Genomic DNA, 25,460 nt, shown 5'->3' on the forward strand with positions numbered 1-25,460 from the left:
GGACAACTACAGGAAGACACCATGTAGAATGTATTAGGAACACATGAGGTATCTGATTGGCAAATATCTACTATATTTGTGTCTCTATAAATGCTTTACATACTGACTACAGGGTATGGTGTGTCTGAGCTGCAGTGAATATCTCACCCCTTCAGCAGCAGACTGTACACCTGATTGTCCTCCTGGGTGGCATGCTGTCTCTTCTTATCCCCCTGCATCCTCACACTGGCCCAGCTCACCACCTCCTCCTCTTCCTCCTCCAGCTCGTCCTCCTCCAGCTCGTCCTCCTCTCCGTCAGTGCGTACTATGGTACTGGCGCTGGAGGCAGAGGTGCCGAGCACACTGCGGTTACTCCCAAAGGCGGAGTCTACCTCCTCCTGCTCTCTCTCGGCCTCAGCCAATATCACCTCATCTAGGTCTGTTTCCCTATAGCATTTCAGGGGCACAGCATCTAAGTCCGTCTCAGCGTAGTTGATGGCTCTCCGGATGATGCCCGTCTTGGGCGAGAAGCCAACCACAGTGACCGGGGGCAGAGTCACCAAATCCACCACCTGCTGGACATCGTGATAGGATAAACTCTGACTCTCATCATCCCATCCCCTCCAGTGACCTGTGGGCTTCAGGAGCAGGGAGGAGGTGGGCAAGGGAGACTCACTGGAGGTCCCACTCGGGGGGGCTTGAGAGGAATCTGGGATATCAAAAGAGACAAACAGAGCATGTAAAAGTGAGTAGGAATAATATAGAACAATTAGCCTGTTCTAAAAACCATGCAAAATTGTTTTGTTTTTTAAAGTCCTGTTCTAAAGCTCAGTAGTCATTTTGAGATTTGTATTCCATTATGATTGAGTATTGAGTGGACTGACTACGGTAATAACATTCAACGTTTGGTAGAACTTATTAAAATGACCTGTTGTAAAAAACATGCAAATGTAATAAAATGACCTGTTCTAAATGTATAGATTGTTATTACGGTGGTAGTGTTTATGGTCATTCACTGTTTTGGGACCTATAACAGACTGTCTGGGATGAACTGAGTACTGTAACATAATAGGGAAGGATGGAAAATGAGTGAGAGAGATGCAGAGATATAGAAAATGTCATCAAAATCAAGGGAACAGATTCTCTAAAGTCCAAATACTTAACAGGAAACAGATTAGCTGTGTATGAGGCTGAGATGTCTAGACTCTAAACTATCAATAAAGGTAAACAAAGAAAGTGTTTGTTTGAGAAGGAAGAGAGTCCAACTTTTATAAGGACAGAGCTGATGCCAGGCCATGATGGCGCTAAAGCCAAAGCTAGCTAGAGCTAATTGGATTACAAGAGTATTGTGAAAGTAGCTGCTTGTTTACGAGAAGGGGATGACGAACTAGGAAGTCCGAAATGGAGGAGGAAGAGTAAGACAGTGAGGCAAATCCTGCATCCATAACCAAGTGGGAAGGTAGTAATTCCCAGTTGGATGCATTTACGTGTTTTGAACTAGTTTGAGAAATGCTGATTGGCTAATGGCCAACAAGCTGCGCCAACCACAAAGTGCACAAAACATTAGGAACACCTTCCGACTATTGAATTGCACCCCTTTTGCCCTCAGAACAGTTACAATTTGTCAGGGCATGGACTACAAGTTGTTGAAAGTGTTCCACATGGATGCTGACCCATGTTGACTCCAATGCTTCCCATAGTTGTGTCAAGTTGGCTGGATATCCTTTGTTTCCCACTACTAATAACCAGTTGGAGCGATGTTCAAGTAGGTTTTTCCCCGTAGTAAAACTCAGCAAAAAAAGAAACGTCCCTTTTTCAGGACCCTGTCTTTCAAAGATAATTCGTAAAAATCCAAATAACTTCACAGATCTTCATTGTAAAGGGTTTAAACACTGAACAAACATGGGAAACAATGAACCATAAACAATTAATGAACATGCACCTATGGAACGGTCGTTAATACACTAACAGAGTACAGACGGTAGGCAATTAAGGTCACAGTTATGAAAACGTAGGACACTAAAGAGGCCTTTCTACTGAAAAACACCAAAGGAAAAAGGCCCAGGGTCCCTGCTCATCTGTGTTGACGTGCCTTAGGCATGCTGCAAGGAGGCATGAGCAATGCAGACGTGGCCGGGCAATAAAATTGCAATGTCCGTACTGTGAGACGCCTAAGACAGCGCCACAGGGAGACAGGACGGACAGCTGATCATCCTCGTAGTGGCAGACCACGTGTAACACCTGCACAGGATCAGTACATCCGAACATCACACCTGCGGGACAGGATGGCAACAACAACTGCCTGAGTTACACCAGGAACGCACAATCCCTCCATCAGTGCTCAGACTGTCTGCAATAGGCTGAGAGAGGCTGGACTGTGGTCTTGTAGGCCTGTTGCAAGGCAGGTCCTCACCAGACATCACCGGCAACAACGTCGACTATGGGCACAAACCCGAGTCGCGGTTTTGTCTCACCAGGGGTGAAGGTCGGATTTGTGTTTATCGTCAAAGGAATGAGCGTTAGACCGAGGCCTGTACTCTGGAGCGGGATCGATTTGGAGGTGGAGGGTCCGTCATGGTCTGGGGCGATGTGTCACAGCATCATTGGACTGAGGTTGTTGTCACTGCAGGCAATCTAAATGCTGTGCGTTACAGGGAAGACATCCTCCTCCCTCGTGGTACCCTTCCTGCAGGCTCATCCTGACATGACCCTCCAGCATGACAATGCCACCAGCTATACTGCTCGTTCTGTGGGTGATTTCCTGCAAGACAGGAATGTCAGTGTTCTGCCATGTTCAGCGAAGAGCCCGGATCTCAATCCCATTGAGCACGTCTGGGACCTGTTGGATCGGAGGGTGAGGGCTAGGGCCACTTCCTACAGAAATGTCTGGGAACTTGCAGGTGCCTTGGTGGAAGTGTGGGGTAACATCTCACAGCAAGAACTGGCAAATCTGGTGCAGTCCATGAGGAAGAGATGCACTGCAGTACTTAATGCAGCTGGTGGCCACACCAGATACTGACTGTTACTTTTTTTTATGATGACCCCCCCTTTGTTCCAGGACAAATTATTCAATTTCTGTTAGTCACAGGTCTGTGGACCTTGTTCAGTTTATGTCTCAGTTGTTGAGTCTTGTTATGTTCATACAAATATTTACAGATGTTAAGTTTGCTGAAAATAAATGCAGGTGACAGTGAGAGGATGTTTCTTTTTTTGCTGAGTTTATATGGTAAATACCACCTTCCCACTTGGCTATGAACGCAGCATTAGACCTCTTTCAGGACCACCCACCTTTAGAATCATGGCTGTCCTCTATGGGCTGTCCAAACAGGAACTCCCATTTGGCACGGGCAATCTTCTGGGAGTGCAAGGATGGGCCCAGCACAGAGGATCCGCTTTCCGACTACAACACAACAGACAATGAGAATGATTGAGTAGGTGATACATAAGGTATAATGTACACTTGTAAACAGTCGCTCACACACACACACACACACACACACACACACACACACACACACACACACACACACACACACACACACCTGCATCCCAGATGCTGTCTCTTCAGTGTCATTGCTCTTCTGGCTGGACTGGCTGGATGTCTCTGGAGAGAGACAGTCCCTTTCTGGCTGAGTGCTCTCCCCCAGACTGCCTGTCACTCCACTGGAGCTTTGGGAGAACCCCAGTGCCCCACTATGGTCCTGGGTCTCCCCCCTCTGTTCCCTGTTTACTCCATGTTTATACCCCTGATACCCCAACACAGCTGCACCATTCCTTCTCTGCTGCAGCTCCTCCTTGGTCACCACATACACTTCATCAACATCAGCAGTCGGACTCTCACTATAGGACTCCTCCCTGTCCGCAACGGACCCATTCTCCCTCCACTGCTGCATCCTGGAGCTCCAGCTCTCTGGCGGCTCCATGTCAAGTCCTATAATCAGGCGCCTGCTGCTCTCCGGGTTGTCCCTCGGACTCCCTCTGTCGAAGCGGGTGTCATACGGTCTCCTCTCCAGGCTGGGGGAGCCTCGGTCTCCCATGTACTGCGGGGGCTGGTGGCGGTGCAGGGTGGGGCTGTCTTTCGTCAGCAGCTCAGCTCTCTGCAGCCGTGGGTCTATGATAGGAGTGTGGGATGCTACCACCAGGTGCAGCGTAGCTGGCATAGCAGGGGAGGAGGTTCCCTTCTGCAGTAGGAGGGGGGAGGCTTGCCCCTGTCCTTGACCTGGTCTAGACTCTCTGGAGTGGGGTCCAGCTCTAAGAAACTCCTTGTCTGTCCACCTATGGTCCTGTAAGTGTGTGTGAGTGTTAGCTTCAGGGTGGGGCTGTGCTGGAGAACCCTGGCCCTGGAGGGTGGCGTAGGGTTGAGGCTCCCTGGAGATGTAGCCAGACTTGGGGCTCTCTGACCTGGTGGAGTTAGCCTGTGACAGAGTGGGGGAGGGAGTCCCCCTGTCCATGAAGATAGTGGACAGCTTGGTTGCGTCCTCCGCCAGCTTACGGGCCATGTGAGGGCTAGTGGCTGAGGAGTTACTTCTTCTGTCACTCGTCTGGTTCAATCCCTCTCCCAGCTTGCTGTCATTTGACTGACCTGACTGTTTGGAGTTGACCTTGTTTGGTAAGCAGGGGCTATCGCTAGGAGTGCGGTGGCGTGTGTGGCTGCTAGCCCTCTGGTCGCAAGAGGTTGGGGTGCTGGTAATCATGCTTGCTGGTATTTCATGCTGAATTGCAGTGGGCCTGCCTGCAGGTAATGGTGGGCGAAACTTGGAAGACAACCTTGGGCTCTCGTCCCCAAACTTGCAGGCCAACCTGGGGCTGTGGTCCCCACATTTTGAGGACAGCCTGGGGCTCTCGTCCCCTAGCCACAGCCTGTGGTTCTGGACACCATGGTGGCAGCTAACACTGGAAGGGGACATGGTGAAGTTGTAGTAGGACTGCCTGGCTTGAACAGAGAGCTGGTGAGAAGCTGGGCTTCTGGGGAGGCCATTCAAACCACGGTTCCTATCAGAGTCTGTGAGGTGTGCATTGATTGGCAGTGTTTTGGCACCCCTAGGCAGGACCGGGGACCCACCCCAGGACTGGCAGCGGGGCTGCTGTTGGTAGTACCGAGGCAGGCTGGGGCTTCTGTCTGGGCTGTAGGCCGCCAGTCTGCGCCTCAGTTCCGGGGAGCCAAATTCCTCCATGGCCCTGTAGGTGGCCTCTCTGGCCACAGTGTCCAGAGTGGCCCTGCGGAGGCAGGGGGAGCTCCTGGGAGACCTGCCGGAGGTGGGACAGGACAGTTTGGGGCTGGAGCTACCGGAGCTATCCGACCACACAGGGTCACTGAGCCTCTTCCTAAGGTGGGCAGGCATATACCCCTCCTCCACACCTCTACTGAAAGAGTTCTCAGGTACACTTGGGCACACAGCACTGTGGGGGCTGTCCACAGACTTAATGCTGGCTTTCTCTATGTAACTAAAGCTGACCACAGAGCACTTGCCCTCGTCTCCCACACCAGAGCCATTGTAGGACCTGCGCCCACTGGTTGGAGTCGAGGGGGACGTTATTCTCCCAGAGGAGGCAGGGGATAGGGGCACCCTCCTGTGGTAGTGCTCAATGTCTGAGGAGCGGGTGAGCACCAGACTGTCATGCTGCGGCCCATTGGGTGCAGGCTGGAGATTGGAGAGCAGCTGACCAATCCCCTCATAAGGCAGACGCTGCTCGTGGTGTGTGGGCAGTCCGGAGTTGTCCGGTAGGTCCAGCTGGAAACTGACAGATTGTCTGGAGGAGGACTTGGAGGTGAGGCTGGGACTGCTGCCCCCATCTTTATGCAACACCCCTGGGGACATGGAGGCTGGGCTGGGGGTGGAGGTGGATGGGCAAGTGCAGGTACAGGTAGAGGTGGAGGTAGAGTGGCTGGGGGTGCACTGGGACTGAGGTAGGATGTCAGGCCCTTGGAGCACTAGTGGGTGCATCCCCTCCACACCACCTTCCAGCTCCTTCCCTGGGACAGACCTCACCTCCACATACAGGTGCAGGATCTTGCCTGACTTAGACATGGTCCCCACACTGGCCTCAGTGGAGCCTTCTGTCTAATTTTTGTATTTTTTTGGTCTTTGATAGTACTAGTGCTCTTATCCTAAACCTCCTAACCCTAAATGAAACAAAATGGGTCCATTTGGTGAAGGTTAGTAAGCTGGAGGATGATCGGCAGGCCTCTTTGCCATGCTGCAATGCTCAGCTTCTTTTCAGTCTGCCAAAGATAAAGAAAAAAAGAGTCAATAATATATTAGGACCATTTAGAAGAAAGACAATAAAACAAACAAACAAACGGACACAGAAGGATATTCAGAATCCATGGTTGAATGTGTGTGTGTGTGTGTGTGTGTGTGTGTGGTGTATTTTTTGTTTGTGTGTGTTCACCTAAGTTTGTCTCGGAGGAGCCGCATGTGTGTTATGTTATATAAAAAATCTCTGATCTGCTCATTTGCATAACCTGGGAGGTGAGTCGGTCATGCCATTGTCTACCAGAATCACCGCATGACTCCATGGTCTAGGTACTTTCCCCTGACCCCCTGGGCAGGTGACTGTAGGCAACACAGACATCAGAAACAGCTACTCCCAGTCATTTTGGGTGAGGCTCAAGGTTGGTACCTCTGAACCTACTATCATGGTTAGCAGGGTCAGGTCCTGCTGTATCGTTACCAACCAGTGGAGCACAATTGTGCATAGAGCAATGCTGGAGAAAGTGCATGCATAGAGTACTCACGTCCTGTAACTGATTAATTGATTAAAAACTCATCAACCACAGCCCTGTCAACACTTAACACATACAGTTGTGGCTAAAAGTTTTGAGAATAACACAATATATTTTCACAAAGTCTGCTGCCTCAGTTTGTATGATGGCAATTTGCATATACTCCAGAATACCCTTTCCCTCATTTCCACTGCATTTCAGCCCTGCCACAAAAGGACCAGCTGACATCACGTCAGTGATTCTCTCGTTAACACAGGTGTGTGTTGACGAGGACAAGGCTGGAGAGCACTCCGTCATGCTGATTGAGTTCGAATAACAGACTGGAAGCTTCAAAAGGAGGGTGGTGCTTGGTATCATTGTTCTTCCTCTGTCAACCATGGTTACCTGCAAGGAAACATGTGCCGAGATCATTGCTTTGCACAAAAAAGGGCTTCACAGGCAAGGATATTGCTGCCAGTAAGATTGCACCTAAATCAACCATTTATCGGATCATCAAGAACTTCAATTGTTGTGAAGAAGGCTTCAGGGCGCCAAAGAAAGTCCAGCAAGCACCAGGACCGTCTCCTAAAGTTGATACAGCTGCGGTATCGGGGCACCACCAGTACAGAGCTTGCTCAGGAATGGCAGCAGGCAGGTGTGAGTGCATCTGCATGCACAGTGAGGCAAAGACTTTTGGAGGATGGCCTGGTGTCAAGAAGGGCAGTGTCGTGCCTTTACTATCATTAACTGAAGACTCATAGTTTTTATCAAAGATACTCTGTAATTAGTATTACGCGATCAACTGATTAATCATGTAACTAATTAACTAGGAAGTCGGGACACCAAGGATAAATATTCAGATTACAAAGTTATCATTTCCTAAAATAACTTTTCAGATATTTTATCTGATCAATTAGTCTTCGAATTAATGAATTATTTACTTTACCTCACGTTAGTGAGTTGTTGGTTATCTGCACGAACCAAGTCTTCACTATGAGTCCTCCATACATCAATTGTCTTAAATCATGTATTTATACTAACTAAGTAATTCACAGAAATGCATAAACAAACAAACAAACAAACAAACAAGGTAAATGTGGTTACATGAAATGAGAATGTGCCCTAGTGGGCTAAACCGGCATGGCGGCTTGTTAGACAAAAGGGGAAGTGGGGGTCGAGTAAGAAGTCACTACAGAGTGATAATTATAAAAATTGAAATGCTAATCCTTTACACATGAACGCTCACTCATTCGGGAACAATTGCAATCAATATATATATTTACGCTCAGTGTGTCGTCTTGATCGCTGGTGAAAAGTTTGTGTCTTTTGTAGAATTGTCCGTCTCTCTCCCTCTCTCTCTTGGTTGGGGTTAGAGGGGATAGTTCAGAGTGACATTCATTATAGATGGATGTTTCGGCGGTTGTCGTTCTTTGCGTTCAATGATACAGAATTCCTAGCTGCAGACTAGTAATTAATATCGAAGACTTGTTCTTATTCTGTCGGTATCTATAGTCTAAGAGTTTAACCACGTGGTATGGTTAAAAGATTCATCAATGGTCTACAACCTTTGTCTCCTCCTAATGGAGAAAAGCATGGTCTGCAACCTTTAGCCATCTCGTAATTGTGCTCGGTCTGCTGATCGAAAACCCGAGTGGGAGTTTTATTCGGAAGGGCCCGAAAAGGGCTGTCCCAGGATGTCTGACCCTAACTGGGCTCAGGGGCGGTCCTCTGATTTAGTTCAATGAGGAGATCCTCAGGAATTTACGACGTCTCTCTGACCACAGCAACCTAGTTGAAGGAGGCAAGGGGGAGGCAGGGAGAGGGGGATGAGGCCAACGTCATGACAGCAGCAAAGAAGCCACTTCTCTCCAGGAAAAACATCAGGGACAGACTGATATTCTGCAAAAGGTACAGGGATTGGACTGCTGAGCACTGGGGTAAAATCATTTTCTCTGATGAGTCCCCTTTCCGATTGTTTGGGGCATCCGGAAAAAAGCCTGTCCGGAGAAGACAAGGTGAGCACTACCATCAGTCCTGTGTCATGCCAACAGTAAAGCATCCTGAGACCATTCATGTGTGGGGTTGCTTCTCAGCCAAGGGAGTGGGCTCACTCGCAATTTTGCCTAAGAACACAGCCATGAAGAAAAAATGGTACCAACACATCCTCCGAGGGCAACTTCTCCCAACCATCCAGGAACAGTTTGGCGACGAACAATGCCTTTCCGGCATGATGGAGCACCTTGTCATAAGGCAAAAGTGATAACTAAGTGGGAACAAAACATCAATATTTTGGGTCAGGATGTGGCCCAGAAGTTAATTGACAGCATGCCAGGGCAGATTGCAGAGGTCTTGAAAAAGAAGGGTCAACACTGCACATATTGACTCTTTGCATCAACTTCATGTAATTGTCAATAAAAGCCTTTGACACTTATGAAATGCATGTAATTACACTTCAATATTCCATAGTAACATCTGACAAAAATATCTAATGACACTGAAGCAGCAACCTTGGTGTGTGTCATTCTTGAAACCTTTGGCCACGACTGTACAGTACATCACGTTTTTTCCCCGCACACAAACATTTACATCTCACTATTCCCTGGCTAACTGTTCAAATGCCGACCTAAACAACATTTCCATATCCTTAAAAGAGAGACCAAAACAGCTATTAGATATGGTAACACAAGGCGATCACTAGTCTCAGCAGAAGCCAGAGGTAGGCTGTTCTAGAGACACCCTGGTCCTACAAAGCAAGGCGTCCTTGGCTGTCAATCTGACTGGCATGGACTTCCACGTGTGCTTTCTATTCCTGCTATTAAATAGCCATGGCGAAGCAGCTTGAGTGTCTGCGGAGGTAGGTAAGAGAAGTGTTCTGGTGTTCTCAGCTCTGTTAGGTGTTCTGGGAGTAATTTGTTGTTACCAGAGAATCCTCAACTACAGAGAACAGTCGGACTCCTCTCAAAATAGTACACCAGAAGAGTGAAACCTGAAAATGTCTTGCCAAAAATAGTAATGTATCATAGTATCATAAGCTCCTGGCTGTAAACAATTTGTTATCATACAGTACAGGTCTTGCTTGGATGGTTGGATCTGTGATGGACTCCACAAATGTGTCTGATTGCTAATTGGAAACAGACCTGTCTGTTGGATTAATCAAAGCTTTTTTCAAAGGTGAGGGATCCTTGAACTTGGAGGCTCAGAATGAACCAAAACAAGAGACAAGGCAGGCAGACAAGTTACTGTGGTTACGCAACACATTCCATGTTTTTTTATTATCAATCCAAATTTGTAGTGTCTGTCAAGTTCACACTCACACCATCTCCTCAGTCTGGAAAGCCCCAACCACTGCCACTGCCAGCACCCTGCTCTAATATTAGCTCTTACCGGACGAATTGTTGTCAGTCTGATCCTCACACATCACGTACAGACACTCAGAGACACCAGTAATTATAGTGTAGCGGGTAGTTACCAAGGCCAGATAATGGTAATTAAGGCAAAGTAATGAATAGTTTGAAAATATTATTATGCTTTTTTTTGTCTTGAAATTGTAACGGCGTTCTTCGTTTGTAGAAAGAGAGTCGGACCGAAATGCAGCGTGTAGGTTACTCATGACTTTAATGAAAGAATACGTACATGAAATAACTGTGAGAATACAAAACAACAAACGGAACGTGAAACTAATTACAGCCTATTTTTTTTTTTTTTTTTTTTTTTATAAAAATAGTTTATTATCTTCAATACCATTCATTCTTTACAACTCATAATTTACATACATACACAAATAATGGTATTTTAAATAAACTAATTAAACTAAAACATAAACCACAAACAAAAACCTCAGGGGAGCATCTTCCCTCCCCGTTACCCTACAAAATACCTCTCCCTATCTCCCCGTCCCTAATCTATCCTCTTACAAATCTAAATGACACCCAGCCCTAAACCCCCCTTCCACCTCTCCCGAGCAGCATGCTGCCCCCACTTCCTCTCCTCCCTCTTCATCCTCCCCTCAAATCTCCTTCCACCCTCCTCACTATCCCTTCCACCCCCAATCTTTCCCTGTCTTCACCATGTTCTGCCTTGCTTCCCACAGCCCCCGTTTAAAGAGACTCATGAGAAGCCAGAGCAGAAACCTGTCCCTATCCGTCCCTCTCGCTCTCCCTACACCCCTCTCTAACCTGGCCCACGTCAATACAAAATCCCCCTTTACCAAACCTAACAACACCCGTGCCCTAGCCCATACTACTCCGGCAAAGGCACAGTCCCAAAAGACATGGCGCACAGTCTCCTCCCTGCCACAAGAGGATCTTAGACAGGTGGGGGATTGCACCAAATTATACCGGTACAAGATGGAACGTGCCGGCAAACACTTATGAAGGCTCAACCAATTCAGGTCCTTGAGCCTGTTATCCAGACCCCGCGCCTGCACTCCCTCCCAGACCACTTCCGAGATGCCCACTACAGGCGCCGGACTCCCTGCCTTTCTGACCTCCTCGTACAGGTGCCTGTGATCTAAACCTACTCGGGCAACTTCAACCTCAGGGTGCGCACGCAGCCACTTGGCCGCATGACCAAAGTGCCACGGCAGCTGTTCCGCCCGAGGACCCGTGTTAGACCACACCATTATGCTTCTCGCCTGATACGAGAAAAACACCCGCAGGAGGTAACCGGATGGGTGTATCACTGGCTGAGCAAGCTCCGTTAACAAGAAGGAAACAAAAATTGAGTCCAGCTTGAGGGGGAAATGTGGTACCCCCCTACCTCCCTCCCCGATGGGACAGATCATGCGTGCCCTGGCGACCCACTCGCACCTGCCACTCCACATAAACTGAAACACAAGCCTCACTAGAGGCCTCCTCAGACAAGCCGGCAATGGGTAGATGTATGCCAAATACAAAAGAGATGGCAACACATCCACCTTTAGGACCAGAACTTTGCCCATAAAAGACAAATACCTAGCTTTCCACATTGCTAGCTTCCTCTGTACCACTGCGATACGCATGTTCCAGTTTAGCGTCGCTGAGCCGGAGGTCTCAAAATGGACCCCGAGAATCCTCAGGGCCCCCTCACAGAGAGATAACCCCCCAGGCACATCCGTTCTACCGCGCCATCTTCCGAAAAACTTGACAGAAGACTTTGCATGGTTCAGAACTGCTCCCGACGCTCGGGTGAAATCCCCAAAGATGGCAAGGGACCTTGTCAGGCACGAGTCCTTGCACAACAGCAAGGAAGTGTCGTCGGCGTACTGCGTCATCTTAACACGCAGCCCACCACTTCCAGGGATCAGCAAACCTTCCACCCCTGTGTCTGCCCTAATGGCAGCCCCCAGAGGCTCCATGTACAGAACGAAGAGGAGAGCCGAGAGTGGGCACCCCTGCCTGACCCCAGACGAGAGGTCAAAACGTCACCCAAGTGACTATTTACACTAACTCGGCACCCCGCTCCGACATATAATGTACGAATCCATCCTATGAACTTCTCCCCAAATCCTAATCGACCTAACACTCTGAATAAAAGGATCTATTCACGCGATCGAAGGCTTTCGCCTGATCTAGCGCTGCTACCATTAAAGGCAGACCTCTATCTTCAACCCAAGCGATGGAGTCCCTGATTAACTGTAGGTTCCATCTAATAGAGCGGCCCTCTACCCCGCACGTCTGATCCTCATGAACGACGTAGGGAAGGGCTGTGCGCAACCGGTCTGCTAAAACCTTTGCAAGTAGCTTGTAATCTACACACAGCATGGTCAACGGCCGCCAGTTGCCAAGGTCTGTTACTTCCCCCTTCTTATATAAAAGTGACAGCACACCAACAGCCATTGATCCCCCGGGACCCCGTCTCAAGGATGGCCTTCAAGACTTCGAGGACCACTGGTCCAAGTATACCCCAAAACTTGAGATAAAACTCAGCCGGCAGCCCATCTATCCCAGGCACCTTCCCTTTTCCCATCCTCCTAAGAGCGCTCTCAACCTCTTCTAGTGAGATCTGGGCCTCCATCACTTCTCTAATGTCCTCCGGCAACCGCCTGGACAAGTGTTCTAAAACACATTTCCCTGCTCTACATCTATTTCCCTTTCCTTAAATAAACCTTGGAAATGATCAGTTGTCACCCTGACCATATCCTCTGGTTCTCTAACTATACTACCATTTTCTTCCCTAACACCATGCATTACCTTCCTACTCTGTCTTGCCCTAACCAACTTAAAGAACATAGCAGAACAAGTCTCATTATGTTCTAGAAAGCCACTATGCGCTCGCTCAAGGAAAGCTCGAGCCTTCCGCTCCTGCAACTCCCTGAGCTGCGCCTTTAGGGTTGCGGATCTCTCCCAGTCAAACGACCCGCCGAGGTTGCCTGCCTCGTATTCGAGTTCAATTAACCTCTGGATACGATCCACCTCCCTCCTCTCCTCCCTTTTTTTCCTCTTGCAATACCCTATTATAAAAGCCCTAATCCTCACCTTAACTAATTCCCACCACTCTAACACCCCCTCGCACATGGACCGGAGGCCCTCAAGCCTCAAAAGAAACCATAAAACCCGTCAACAAAAGCCTGCTCCTCCAGCACATCCCGATCTAGCTTCCAGTACCCTCTACCAAAGAGGCAGACTGGCGACCCCACCTGCAGGAGCACCCCGTCGTGATCCGAAAAGAAAACAGGCAACAGCCGCCCAGACAACTTACCCAAAGACCTGGGTACAAAAATATAGTCGAGCCTCCGCTCAACCCCCTGGAGTTACGCCATGTAGGACCGTCCATTTTCGGAGTAGTGTGCAGACCACCATCTACCAGACCATGGCAAGCCATTAGCCTGGCAATGGCGCCCGCACTGCTATCCCCCTCTTCCTAAATCTGTATTAAAATCCCCCTATCACTAATTTCCTATTTGTGACACACAAGGGCGTCAGACAGTCCACCATCTCCCTTCTGTCTGCCACCACCTGTGGCCCATACACCACCACTAATCTAAATTTACAATCCCTTATCGTGACATCCACACCTATAACCCTCCCCTGCATTACCACGAAAGAATCCTCCACTTTTACCTCCCTGTGCCCACACAAAATCCCTACCCCGATGAGTGCACCCCCAACACCCCAAACCGACTCCCCCTTGTCCCACTCCCTCTTAAACCTAATAACATCCCCTCCATCCCTCAGGTGAACCTCCTGTAAAAAACAAAAATCAAACCCCACACCCTCCAAATAACTAAAAACCGCCCTCCTCTTAACAAAATCCCTTAAACCCCTTACATTTAAACTAACAAATGTAAAATTAGACTCCATGAAAAATAAATACATGTAATACACTCAAATTCTAAACCCAGACAGAAAAAAACATAAAACAGGAGACTCACCCGATGCTCCCTGCTCCATATCTACCGGTGAGAACACCATCCGTAATCCCGACATCCCCCCTCTTCCTCCATCACACCCTCCCAGGATGCAGGAATAGTGTTTGGCTCCGGAGTGCCCTGCACCCTGGGTCTACCCCCACAATCCTCCCCCTCCCCAGTGTTGCAGCTGGTTTGGAAAAAAAATTGGGGAGGCTGAGTCCCCAAACAAAAACTCCCCACCTCCTCTTGTACCCAGTCCTGAGTCTTGTTATGTGTGTCCCCACCCAACAGAAGTTGAGGGCCTGGGGAAACCAGCAGCAACCCAGAGGTTTCTCCCGCCCCCATCACTCTCTTGGCCATCCCTTCCCCCTCACTGTCGGCCAATCGCCCCCTCCTCTTCATACTCTTCTTTGGTGATGGCGGCAGTGAAGAGATACCACCCTCCCCCCGCCAGCTCCTCCACCATACCCCTCATCTCTTCCACCATGGCACTTTCCCCCAGTCCACTTTCTCTTCCACCGTCTCGTTCTCCACCACTCCTCCCTCGCTTTCTTCTTTCTCATGCTCCTCCACTCGGTTGCCTTCTTCCGCCGCTTTTTCTGGTTCTCCTACTCCCGTGCCTTCCGTTTCCTTCTCTCTTCCATCCGCCACTTCTGGCTCCTCCTCCTTCCTTGTGGCCTTCCCCTCTGGACCTGAACTCTGGTCATGAGGCGTGCTTCCTTCCCCTCCTCTTCTTCCCCATCCCCCGCTCCTGCTCCCCCAGCCGCAGACGCATATGACCTCTGACGGGCCGGGCACCCCTCCACAGGTGTGCTGACGAGCCACACCCATGGCACGTCTTAGGCTTGTCACAATCCCTCGCCTCGTGATCCTCAGATGCACAAAATCTGCATTTTCTTGCACTGCATGAGGCGAATATGTGACCATAGGCCATACAGCGTCTGCAAAATGGGGGCTGACGTGCATAATACAACGTCCCCCTGTCAGCCCCTAGGGTGAACATAGCAGGAGGATGGAGGTAGCCACCATGTCCCCTTGGGTCCTCTCTGAGGAGGGCCTGGAAGCCTCTCCTCCCATTCCAAAACCCAAGGGAGTCTTTGAGGTGCCTTGCTGAGGAGACGTTATCCATGTATCTCCCCAGAAAAGCCCTCACCTCTTCGTCCTTAACGTAAGGGTTGTAAATGTTCACAGTTACAACCCTAAAGTTATTCTTCGCCAGGCTTGTTATTTCGTAGTGGCACATCGGCCTCTCACCTCCCACTGCTCTTGCCCTTCTCAGGATATCATCGTGTTTTTCCTCTGTATATAGTGCAACGTCGTATGCTCCCTCCAACGAGTTGCCTTGGAAACAAAACACGTCCTTCACCGTCAGCTTTAGAATCCCCATCAATATTATCCTTCCAAAGGATTCCCGTCCTAAAGGCTCAAACTCCTTTTCCTTCCAAGCAAACCGAATCGTGTTGGCCAGCCCAATCCCAGGGACCGACCGTGTTGATGTATTTAGCACCATCTCCGCAAGGAGAATGGCGCTCGTTCTCTTCTCTTCCAAAACAATTGAAAAGAAAAAACCAAGTGACTGAGCCTATCTGGTGCAAACTAACACAGAGACAGGAACAATCACCCACAAAATACAACGCGAACTCAGGCTACCTAAATACGGTTCCCAATCAGAGACAACGATAAGCAGCTGACTCCAATTGAGAATCGCCTCAGGCAGCCAAGCCTAACTAGACACACCCCTAATCAACACAATCCCAATTACTACAAACCCCAATACGAAACACAACATATAAACCCATGTCACACCCTGGCTTACCCAAACATATACCAAAAACACAAAATATAATGACCAAGGCGTGACAGAACCCCCCCCCTAAGGTGCGGACTCCGGGACGCACCTCAAGAGCATAGGGAGGGTCCGGGTGGGCGTCTGTCCATGGTGGCGGTTCTGGCTCGGGACGTGGACCCCACTCCATGAATGTCCTAGTTCCTCCCCTTCGCATCCTGGGATAATCCACCTTCTCCGCCGACCATGGCCTAATAGTCCTCACCCTGATCCCCACATAACTGAGGGGCAGCTCGGGACAGAGGGGCAGCTCGGGACCGAGGGGCAGATCGGGACAGAGGGGCAGCTCGGGACAGAAGGGCAGCTCGGGACAGAAGGGCATCTCGGGACAGAAGGGCATCTCGGGACAGAAGGGCATCTCGGGACAGAGGGGCATCTCGGGACAGAGGGGCATCTCGGGACAGAGGGGCATCTCGGGACAGAGGGGCAGCCCGGGACTGAGGGGCAGCTCGGGACAGAAGGGCATCTCGGGACAGAGGGGCAGCCCGGGACTGAGGGGCAGCTCAGGACAGAGGGGCGTCTCGGGACAGAGGGGCATCTCGGGACAGAGGCAGCCCGGGACTGAGGGGCAGCCCGGGACTGAGGGGAAGCACAGTACTGAGAGGATGCCCAGCACTGAGAGGACGCCCAGTACTGAGATGAAGCTCAGACAGGTAGTAGGCTCCGGTAACTCCTGGCTGGCTGGCGGATCTAGCTGCTCTATGCAGACTGACAGCTCTGACTGCTCCATGCAGGCTGACAGCTCTCTGCAGACTGGCAGATCCTGGCTGACTGGCACTTCTGGCGGATCCTGGCAGACTGGCACTTCTGGCGGATCCTGGCAGACTGGCACTTCTGGCGGATCCTGGCAGACTGGCACTTCCGGCGGATCCTGGCAGACGGGCACTTCCGGCGGATCCTGGCAGACGGGCACTTCCGGCGGATCCTGGCAGACTGGCACTTCTGGCGGATCCTGGCAGACTGGCACTTCCGGCGGATCCTGGCAGACGGGCACTTCCGGCGGATCCTGGCAGACGGGCACTTCCGGCGGATCCTGGCAGACTGGCAACGCTGGGCAGACTGGCGACGCTGGACAGACTGGCGACGCTGGGCAGACTGGCGACGCTGGGCAGACTGGGAGCACAGGCGGCGCTGGACAGACTGGCGGTGCTGGGCAGACGGGAGACTCCGGCAGCGCAGGAGAGGAGAAAGGCTCTGGCTGCGCTAAACAGGCGAGGCGCACTGAAGGCCTGGTGCGTGGTGCTGGAACTGGAGCTACAGGATCGAGGACACGCACAGGAAGCCTGGTGCGGGGAGCTGCTACCGGAGGACTGTTGTGTAGAGGTGGCTCTGGATAGACCGGGCCGTGCAGGCGCACTGGAGCTCTTGAGCACCGAGCCTGCCCAAGCTTACCTGGCTCGTTGCCCACTCTAGCCCGGCCAATAGGAAGAGCTGGTATGTGTCGCAGCTGGCTCTGCACCCGCACTGGAAACACCGTGCGCTCCATAGCATAACACGGTGCCTGCCCGGTCTCTCTAGCCCAACGGTGAGCACAGGGAGTATGCACAGGTTTCCTACCTGGCATAACTATTCTCCCTTCTAGCCCCCCCCCAATACATTTTTTGGGGTGACTTTCCGGTTTCCAACCGCGTCGCGTGCTGCTTCCTCATACCTGCGCCTCTCCGCTTTAGCTGCTTCTATTTCCTCCTTGGGACGGCGATATTCTCCCGTCTGCGCCCAGGGTCCTTTACCGTCTAATTCCTCCTCCCACTGCAACTGTTCTTCCCGATTAACAGGGAGAGTAGGCTCAGGTCTGACTCCTGACTCAGCCACTCTCTCTCTGCGCTTTCCCCCGTTACTTTCCGTTTTCGCTCTGTATAGCCGTGCTTTCCTTCTCGAATCCATACGTCTATAGCCCTCCTCGCATTGCTGTAGGGAATCCCAGGCGGGCTCCTGCACTCGCTCTGGATCGGCCGCCCACCTGTCGATTTCTTCCCACGTCGTATAATCCATGCCTCTACCTTCCATAACGTCCTCCTTTAGATCCTGCCAGTTCACACGCTGCTCGATCCGTGAGTGGTGGGTGTTTCTGTAACGGCGTTCTTCGTTTGTAGAAAGAGAGTCGGACCGAAATGCAGCGTGTAGGTTACTCATGACTTTAATGAAAGAATGCGTACATGAAAATAACTCAATAACATACAAAGCAAAACAACAAACGGACCGTGAAACTAATTACAGCCTATCTGGTGACTATAATACAGAGACAGGACAAACACCCACAAAATACAACGCGAACTCAGGCTACCTAAATATGGTTCCCAATCAGAGACAACGATAAGCAGCTGACTCCAATTGAGAATCGCCTCAGGCAGCCAAGCCTAACTAGACACACCCCTAATCAACACAATCCCAATTACTACAAACCCCAATACGAAACACAACATATAAACAAACCCATGTCACACCCTGGCTTACCCAAACATACCAAAAACACAAAATATAATGACCAAGGCATGACAGAAATGTGATCACTAAAGATAAACAATCATCTCCCATGTCATCAGTGTCTCACACATCTGTGTATGTACTAGAGGTCGACCGATTAATCGGAAGGGCCGATTAATTAGGGCCGATTTCAAGTTTTCATAACAATCGGAAATCTGTATTTTTGGGCACCGATTTGCCAATTTTTTTTAAAAGTATTTTTTATACCTTTATTTAACTAGGCAAGTCAGTTAAGAACACATTCTTATTTTCAATGACGGCCTAGGAACGGTGGGTTAACTGCCTTGTTCAGGGGCAGAACGACAGATTTTCACATTGTCGGCTCGGGGGATCCAATCTTGCAACCTTACAGTTAACTAGTGCAACTCAATAACGACCTGCCTCTTGTTGCACTCCACAAGGAGACTGCCTGTTACATGAATGCAGTAAGCCAAGGTAAGTTGCTAGCTAGCATTAAACTTATCTTATAAAAAACATTTAATCAATCATAATCATAATCACATGGTTTATAATATTACTAGATATTATCTAGCGTGTCCTGACTGTGCATACAAGCATACAAGTATCTAAGTATCTGACTGGGCGGTGGTAGGTAGAAGCAGGCGCGTAAACATTCATTCAACCAGCACTTTCGTGCGTTTTGCCAGCAGCTCTTAGTTGTGCGTCAATCATTGCGCTGTTCAAGCCTATCAACTCCCGAGGTGAGGCTGGTGTAACCGAAGTGAAATGGCTAGCTAGTTAGCGCACGCTAATAGCTTTTCAAACATCACTCGCAAGGAGCCTTCTAGTAGTTGTTCCCCTTGCTCTGCATGGGTAACGCTGCTTCGATGGTGGCTATTGTCGTTGTGTTGCTGGTTCGAGCCCAGGGAGGAGCGAGGAGAGGGACGGAAGCTATACTGTTACACTGGCAATAATAAAGTGCCTATAAAAACATCCAATAGTCAAAGGTATATGAAATACAAATGGTATAGAGGAAAATAGTCCTATAATTCCTATAATAACTACAACCTAAAACTTCTTACCTGGGAATATTTAAGACTCATGTTAAAATGAACCACCAGCTTTCATATGGTCTCATGTTCTGAGCAAGGAACTGAAACGTTAGCTTTCTTATACAGGACATATTGCACTTTTACTTTCTTCTCCAACACTTTGTTTTTGCATTATTTAAACCAAATTGAACATGTTTCATTATTTATTTGAGGCTAAACTGATTTTATTGATGTATTATATTAAGTTAAAATAAGTGTTCATTCAGTATTGTTGTAATTGTCATTATTACAATAAATAAATAAATACATTTTTTTTTTAAATCGGCCGATTAATCGGTATCGGCTTTTTGGGTCCTCCAATAATCGGTATCAGCGTTGAAAAATCATAATCGGTCGACCTCTAGTATGTACGCCTTCGAAATGCCCTTTGGGAAATAGTGTCATGATCCAAATCATCCCAGACCCTAAATAAATCTTTCACACACACGCACATGCACATGCACACGCACACACGCACACACGCACACACACACGATGCAGGGGCTGATCATGACTATCTGAAATCCCAGGAAAAAGCAGGGTTGTGTCATGACTCTCCTGGGAAAGTGCCAGGCATGGTAGAGGGCAGTCACACATATACGCCTCACACACCCATAACTGCACAGTCACTGCAGAGACACACTAACGCACAGGGAAGGGAGGGATCCTGTCCAGTAGTTGTAAACAAGTATATCATCTAACATATCCTTGGCCTGTACTGTGTCCAACAACCTTTATAAAGAGAAGGGAAAAATATTTATTAGTGATTCAACACAGCAGCCTCTGGTCTCACACTGTAGAAAATGTAATGAAATGTCAAGGTGACAGCAGATTATAAATTACACAGAGAGATCCACATTGACGCACACACTCGTACAAACACGTACTCCGATAGGGGCGTTCTGAGAAGATGTCTGTGACAAATGCATGGCCTTTGTGATTACGAACCTGTTGAATTGACTGCAGTTAGGCTACATGACCATCTTACTAATCATATTCCCCAGCACCATTTACCCTCATCTTTTGGCCTGAGCCTCCCTGTGCAGTTTAATTTTTAGCCCTGTACAGTAGGTATAATAACGTTTTCACCCACCCTTGGATATTTTTCACATTTTGAACACGATATAGAGTGGGATTGAAATAGACTTCAAAAAATGTTTTGTGCGATTGAGCCACACAAAATACTCCATAAAGTCAGAGAGAAAAGTCCTGTGGAGAATCCTGAACATGCAACCAAACGTAGCAGGGGTCATACACTAACCTGAGGACAGTTTCACTCTCTGAACAACAGCACAGAGAGGGCTGCATTTCAGAAAAGCAGGTAGAGCCCTCCACAGTGCCAAATATTAAACTACAGTATGTACCATAAGTATTCACCCCCTTGGACTTTTTTCACATTTTATGCATTACAAAGTGGGATTGAAATAGCTTGATCTGCACAAAATACTGTATAATGTCAAAGTGAAAAGAAAATTCTACAAATTAATAGAGGAAAAAAATTAATCAACAAAAATATAGTCGTGGCATAAGTATTTCTCTTTGTTTAGGCAAGCCTAAATTAGTTCTGGAGTACAATTCTGCTTAACAAATTACATATAAATTACATGGACTCACTTGGTGTAAAATAATATGGGTTGACATTATTGAATGGCTACCCCTTCATCTTTAACCCATACTGTACATCTGTAAGGTCCCTCAGTCAAGCAGATTCAACAAAACATACAAGGGAGCTTTTTGAAAGCATCCTAAAGAAGAGAATTGATTAGTAGATGGTAACAATAACACATCAGACATTTAATATATTTTTAAGTATAGTTGCAACCCCCCCATGTCTCTGATCACTACTTTGTTTCCTCCAACCCTACTCACTCAATCCTATCCTCTCTTCTTTCTGCTAAGTCCTTCTCCCTCCAGTCTCCTGACTGTCGATTTGACCCTACTCTTCTCCCTTTCTGCATTCTTTGACTCTCACAGTCCCCTTTCCTTCCAGCTGGCCCAACCTTCCCCTCCTGCTCCGTGGCCGAGTGTCTCACTGCATGCTAACAGAACAGGGCTGCGGGCAGCTAAGTGGAAATGGAGGAAAAATAAACTTCCGGAGGATCTATCATGCTTTCGCTCCCTCCTCTCTACCTCTGTACCGGCTGCTAAAGCCGCTTTAAATATTTTTTATTTTTTAAAATATTTATTATTTGTTTGACTCTATATACAACATGTATACGTATTAACAAAATCCACTTTCTATCACTCAAAATGTCAAGCTTCTGCCTCCAACCCTGGGAAACGCCTCCACTTTCTCGTCCCTCCTTAATCCTCCTCTCCCTCCCTGTGGGTGACTTTGTCAAGCACTTTAATTTTTTTGTTAAAAAGGTGGACGGCATCCGCTCCTCATTCACTCAGCCTACCGAGTCCACTGGTCCCACTCACACAGAACTACCCTGTGACTTGGGATGTCCGGCCGCCCGACAACCTGCCCACTTGAACCCATCCCCTCCTCCCGACCATCTGGAGACCTTCTCCCATTCCTCACTTCCCTCATCAACTCATCCCTGACCACTGCCTGCTTCCCCTCTGACTACAGACCGGTATCCATTCTTTATTTTCTTTCCAAAACACTTGTGCATGCAGTCTCTGACCAACTCTCTATCTATCTCTCAGAACAAACTTCTTGACCCTAACCTGTCAGGCTTCAAGGTGGCTCACTCAACTTAGACCACTCTCCTCAGCGTCACAGAGGCTCTCCGCTCTGCCAAAGCTGACTTGCTTTCCTCTGTTCCTCCTAGATCTATCTGCTGCCTTTTACACTGTGAACCATCAGACCCTCCTCTCCATTCTCTCAGGGTTGGGCATCTCAGGCTCTGCACACTCCTGGATTGCATCCTACCTGGCAGGTCGCTCCTACCAGGTGTTGTGGAGAGGATCTGTGTCTGCACCAGGTGCTCTCACTACTAGTGTCCCACAGGGCTTGGTTCTAGGCCCTCTCCTCTTTACACAAAGTCACTCATCTCTGTCATATCCTCACATGGTTTCTCTTATCATTGCTATGCGGTTGGCAGACATCTCAGCTTGGATGTCGGTCCACCACCTCAAGCTCAACAAAACTGAGCTGCTCTTCCTCCTGGGGAAGGCCTGCCCACTCCAAGACCTCTCCATCATGGTTGACAACTCCACTGTGTCCCCTCCCAGAGTGCAAAGAACCTTGGCTTGACCCTGGACAACACTCCGTCGTTCTCCGCAAACATCAAAGCAATGACTCACTCCTGCAGGTTCATGCTCTACAACATTCATAGAGTACGACCTTTCCTCACACAGGAAGAGGCGCAGGTCCTAATCCAAGCTCTTGGCATCTCCTGTCTAGACTACTGCAACTCTCTGTTGGCTTGGCTCCCTGCTTGTGCCATCAAACCCCTGCAACTTATCCAGAATGCCACAGCCCCCCTGGTTTTCAACCTTCCTAAGTTCATCCATGTCATCCCGCTTCTCCGCACACTCCACTGGCTTCCAGTCGAAGCTTGCATCATCTTCAAGACCTACGGAGCAGCAAGGGGAACTGCCCCTCCTTACCTCCAGGCTATGCTCAAAGCCTACACCCGAGCACTCCATTCCGCCACCTCTGGTTTCTCGGCAGCTCCCACTCAGCCCAGTCAAAGTTCTTATCTGTCCTGGTACCCCAACGGTGGAACAAGCTTCCCCCAGAAAGTCAGGACAGGGAGTCCCTGCCCATCTTTCGAAAACATCAGAAACCTTACCTCTTTGATGAGTATCTTAAATAACGCTCACAGTGCCCTCAATTTATTTCAATCCCACTTTCTAACGCAACAAAATGTGGAAAACAATCCAAGGGGGTGAATACTTATGATACCCTCTGTACAGCTTTGCTGTTTGAGACCACGACACATACAGTAGTTCACCTCAGCTATCCCTACACACTGGTCAATCATGATTAGTAAGGTTGTGTGTTAACTACAGAACACACAGAGGAGCGTTGAAGAGTCGAGTCACAAGACAAGTTGTAACACTATCTGTGAATGCCAAGGTAACTGACAACGACCTGAAATGGACACCTACTTGCGTAATAGAATGCTGGGTGACAGTTTTACAAAAGCACCAAAAAGGGGGGTGTTAAAAAAAAACATTTTTAAAGAGTTCAGTACAAAGAACTTTTGGTTGGCTTTCCCCAAGACGTTTTGTTGTTTTGACGTTTTGTTGCCATCAGACTTGTTTTCGAGTTGCTGTGCGTTTTGTTGCCAACCTATTTTGTTACCTTTACGGTTTTTACTTTTTAATTACCGTTTATATATATATATATTTTTTTTCCTCAACTTTTCACTCCGGACGCTTTATCTGGACACGATTCGTCAGGACCTCCAACACCCGAAGCTAAGTAGTAACATTAACATGATGCCTTCTAATTGCAGTCGCTGTACTCGCCTTACGGCGAGGATAGCTGAGCTACAAGCCCAGCTTCAGACGCAATCGTTAGGCAAGGGTAATTTCAGTGTAGGAAAGGATGAAACAGTGTCTGTGCCACCAGTAAGTACAGATAGTAGTATAAATCCCCTGGCACAGTCCCCGCAGCCGGACAACTTTCTCACGGTTTCTGGAAGGAAATGCTGTAGGAACGCTCAACCGGTGTCGCTCATTCAGCCGACAGAAACTTTCAACCGGTTTTCCCCATTAAGCAGCAAGTCGGAGTCAGAGGCCGAGTCTTCTCTGGTCTCTACTCCTCCCGTTACGGGGTCTGAGACGCCGAAGCTTCCCCCCATTAGCTCTGACAAATTGAAAACTCTAGTCATTGGCGACTCCATTACCCGCAGTATTAGACTTAAAACGAATCATCCAGCGATCATACACTGTTTACCCGGGGGCAGGGCTACCGACGTTAAGGCTAATCTGAAGATGGTGCTGGCTAAAGCTAAAACTGGCGAGTGTAGAGAGTATAGAGATATTGTTATCCACGTCGGCACCAACGATGTTAGGATGAAACAGTCAGAGATCACCAAGCGCAACATAGCTTCTGCGTGTAAATCAGCTAGAAAGATGTGTCGGCATCGAGTAATTGTCTCTGGCCCCCTCCCAGTTAAGGGGAGTGATGAGCTCTACAGCAGAGTCTCACAACTCAATCGCTGGTTGAAAACTGTTTTCTGCCCCTCCCAAAAGATAGAATTTGTAGATAATTGGCCCTCTTTCTGGGACTCACCCACAAACAGGACCAAGCCTGACCTGCTGAGGAGTGACGGACTCCATCCTAGCTGGAGGGGTGCTCTCATCTTATCTACCAACATAGACAGGGCTCTAACTCCTCTAGCTCCACAATGAAATAGGGTGCAGGCCAGGCAGCAGGCTGTTAGCCAGGCAGCAGGCTGTTAGCCAGCCTGCCAGCATAGTGGAGTCTGCCACTAGCACAGTCAGTGTAGTCAGCTCAGCTATCACCATTGAGACCGTGTCTGTGCCTCGACCTAGGTTGGGCAAAACTAAACATGGCGGTGTTCGCCTTAGCAATCTCACTAGGATAAAGACCACCTCCATTCCTGTCATTATTGAAAGAGATCATGATACCTCACATCTCAAAATAGGGCTACTTAATGTTAGATCCCTTACTTCAAAGGCAATTATAGTCAATGAACTAATCACTGATCATAATCTTGATGTGATTGGCCTGACTGAAACATGGCTTAAGCCTGCTGAATTTACTGTGTTAAATGAGGCCTCACCTCCTGGCTACACTAGTGACCATATCCCCCGTGCATCCCGCAAAGGCGGAGGTGTTGCTAACATTTACGATAGAAAATTTCAATTTACGAAAAAAAATATGTTTTCGTCTTTTGAGCTTCTAGTCATGAAATCTATGCAGCCTACTCAATCACTTTTTATAGCTACTGTTTACAGGCCTCCTGGGCCATATATATTCCTCACTGAGTTCCCTGAATTCCTATCGGACCTTGTAGTCATAGCAGATAATATTCTAATCTTTGGTGACTTTAATATTCACATGGAAAAGTCCACAGACCCACTCCAAAAGGGGTTTTGGGTTTTGTCCAACATGTCTCTGGACCCACTCACTGTCACAGTCATATGCTGGACCTA

General features: G+C 48.6%; 1 protein-coding gene across 1 annotated transcript; it reads right to left on the minus strand.

The window, feature by feature from the left end:
• Positions 1-143: 143 nt before the first annotated feature.
• LOC115112724 (uncharacterized) lies at positions 144-6,198 on the minus strand. Its single transcript, XM_029639746.2, has 3 exons — positions 3,522-6,198; positions 3,268-3,379; positions 144-688 (listed from the first exon to the last, which is right to left on the minus strand). The coding sequence occupies exons 1-3, from the start codon at positions 6,006-6,008 to the stop codon at positions 144-146; spliced, it is 3,144 nt and encodes a 1,047-aa protein (XP_029495606.2). The 5' UTR covers positions 6,009-6,198.
• Positions 6,199-25,460: the final 19,262 nt, after the last annotated feature.

The sequence above is a fragment of the Oncorhynchus nerka genome, linkage group LG28, assembly GCF_034236695.1.
Source record: "Oncorhynchus nerka isolate Pitt River linkage group LG28, Oner_Uvic_2.0, whole genome shotgun sequence".
Taxonomy (NCBI): domain Eukaryota; kingdom Metazoa; phylum Chordata; class Actinopteri; order Salmoniformes; family Salmonidae; genus Oncorhynchus; species Oncorhynchus nerka.

Coding starts and splice junctions, on each gene's coding strand:
- LOC115112724 (XM_029639746.2), bottom strand. CDS start 6,008: ATGTCTAAGTCAGGCAAGATCCTGCACCTGTATGTGGAGGTGAGGTCT. Junction 3,380..3,521: donor AGACAGCATCTGGGATGCAG/GTGTGTGTGTGT, acceptor GTTGTGTTGTAG/TCGGAAAGCGGATCCTCTGT. Junction 689..3,267: donor GGACAGCCATGATTCTAAAG/GTGGGTGGTCCT, acceptor TTGATATCCCAG/ATTCCTCTCAAGCCCCCCCG.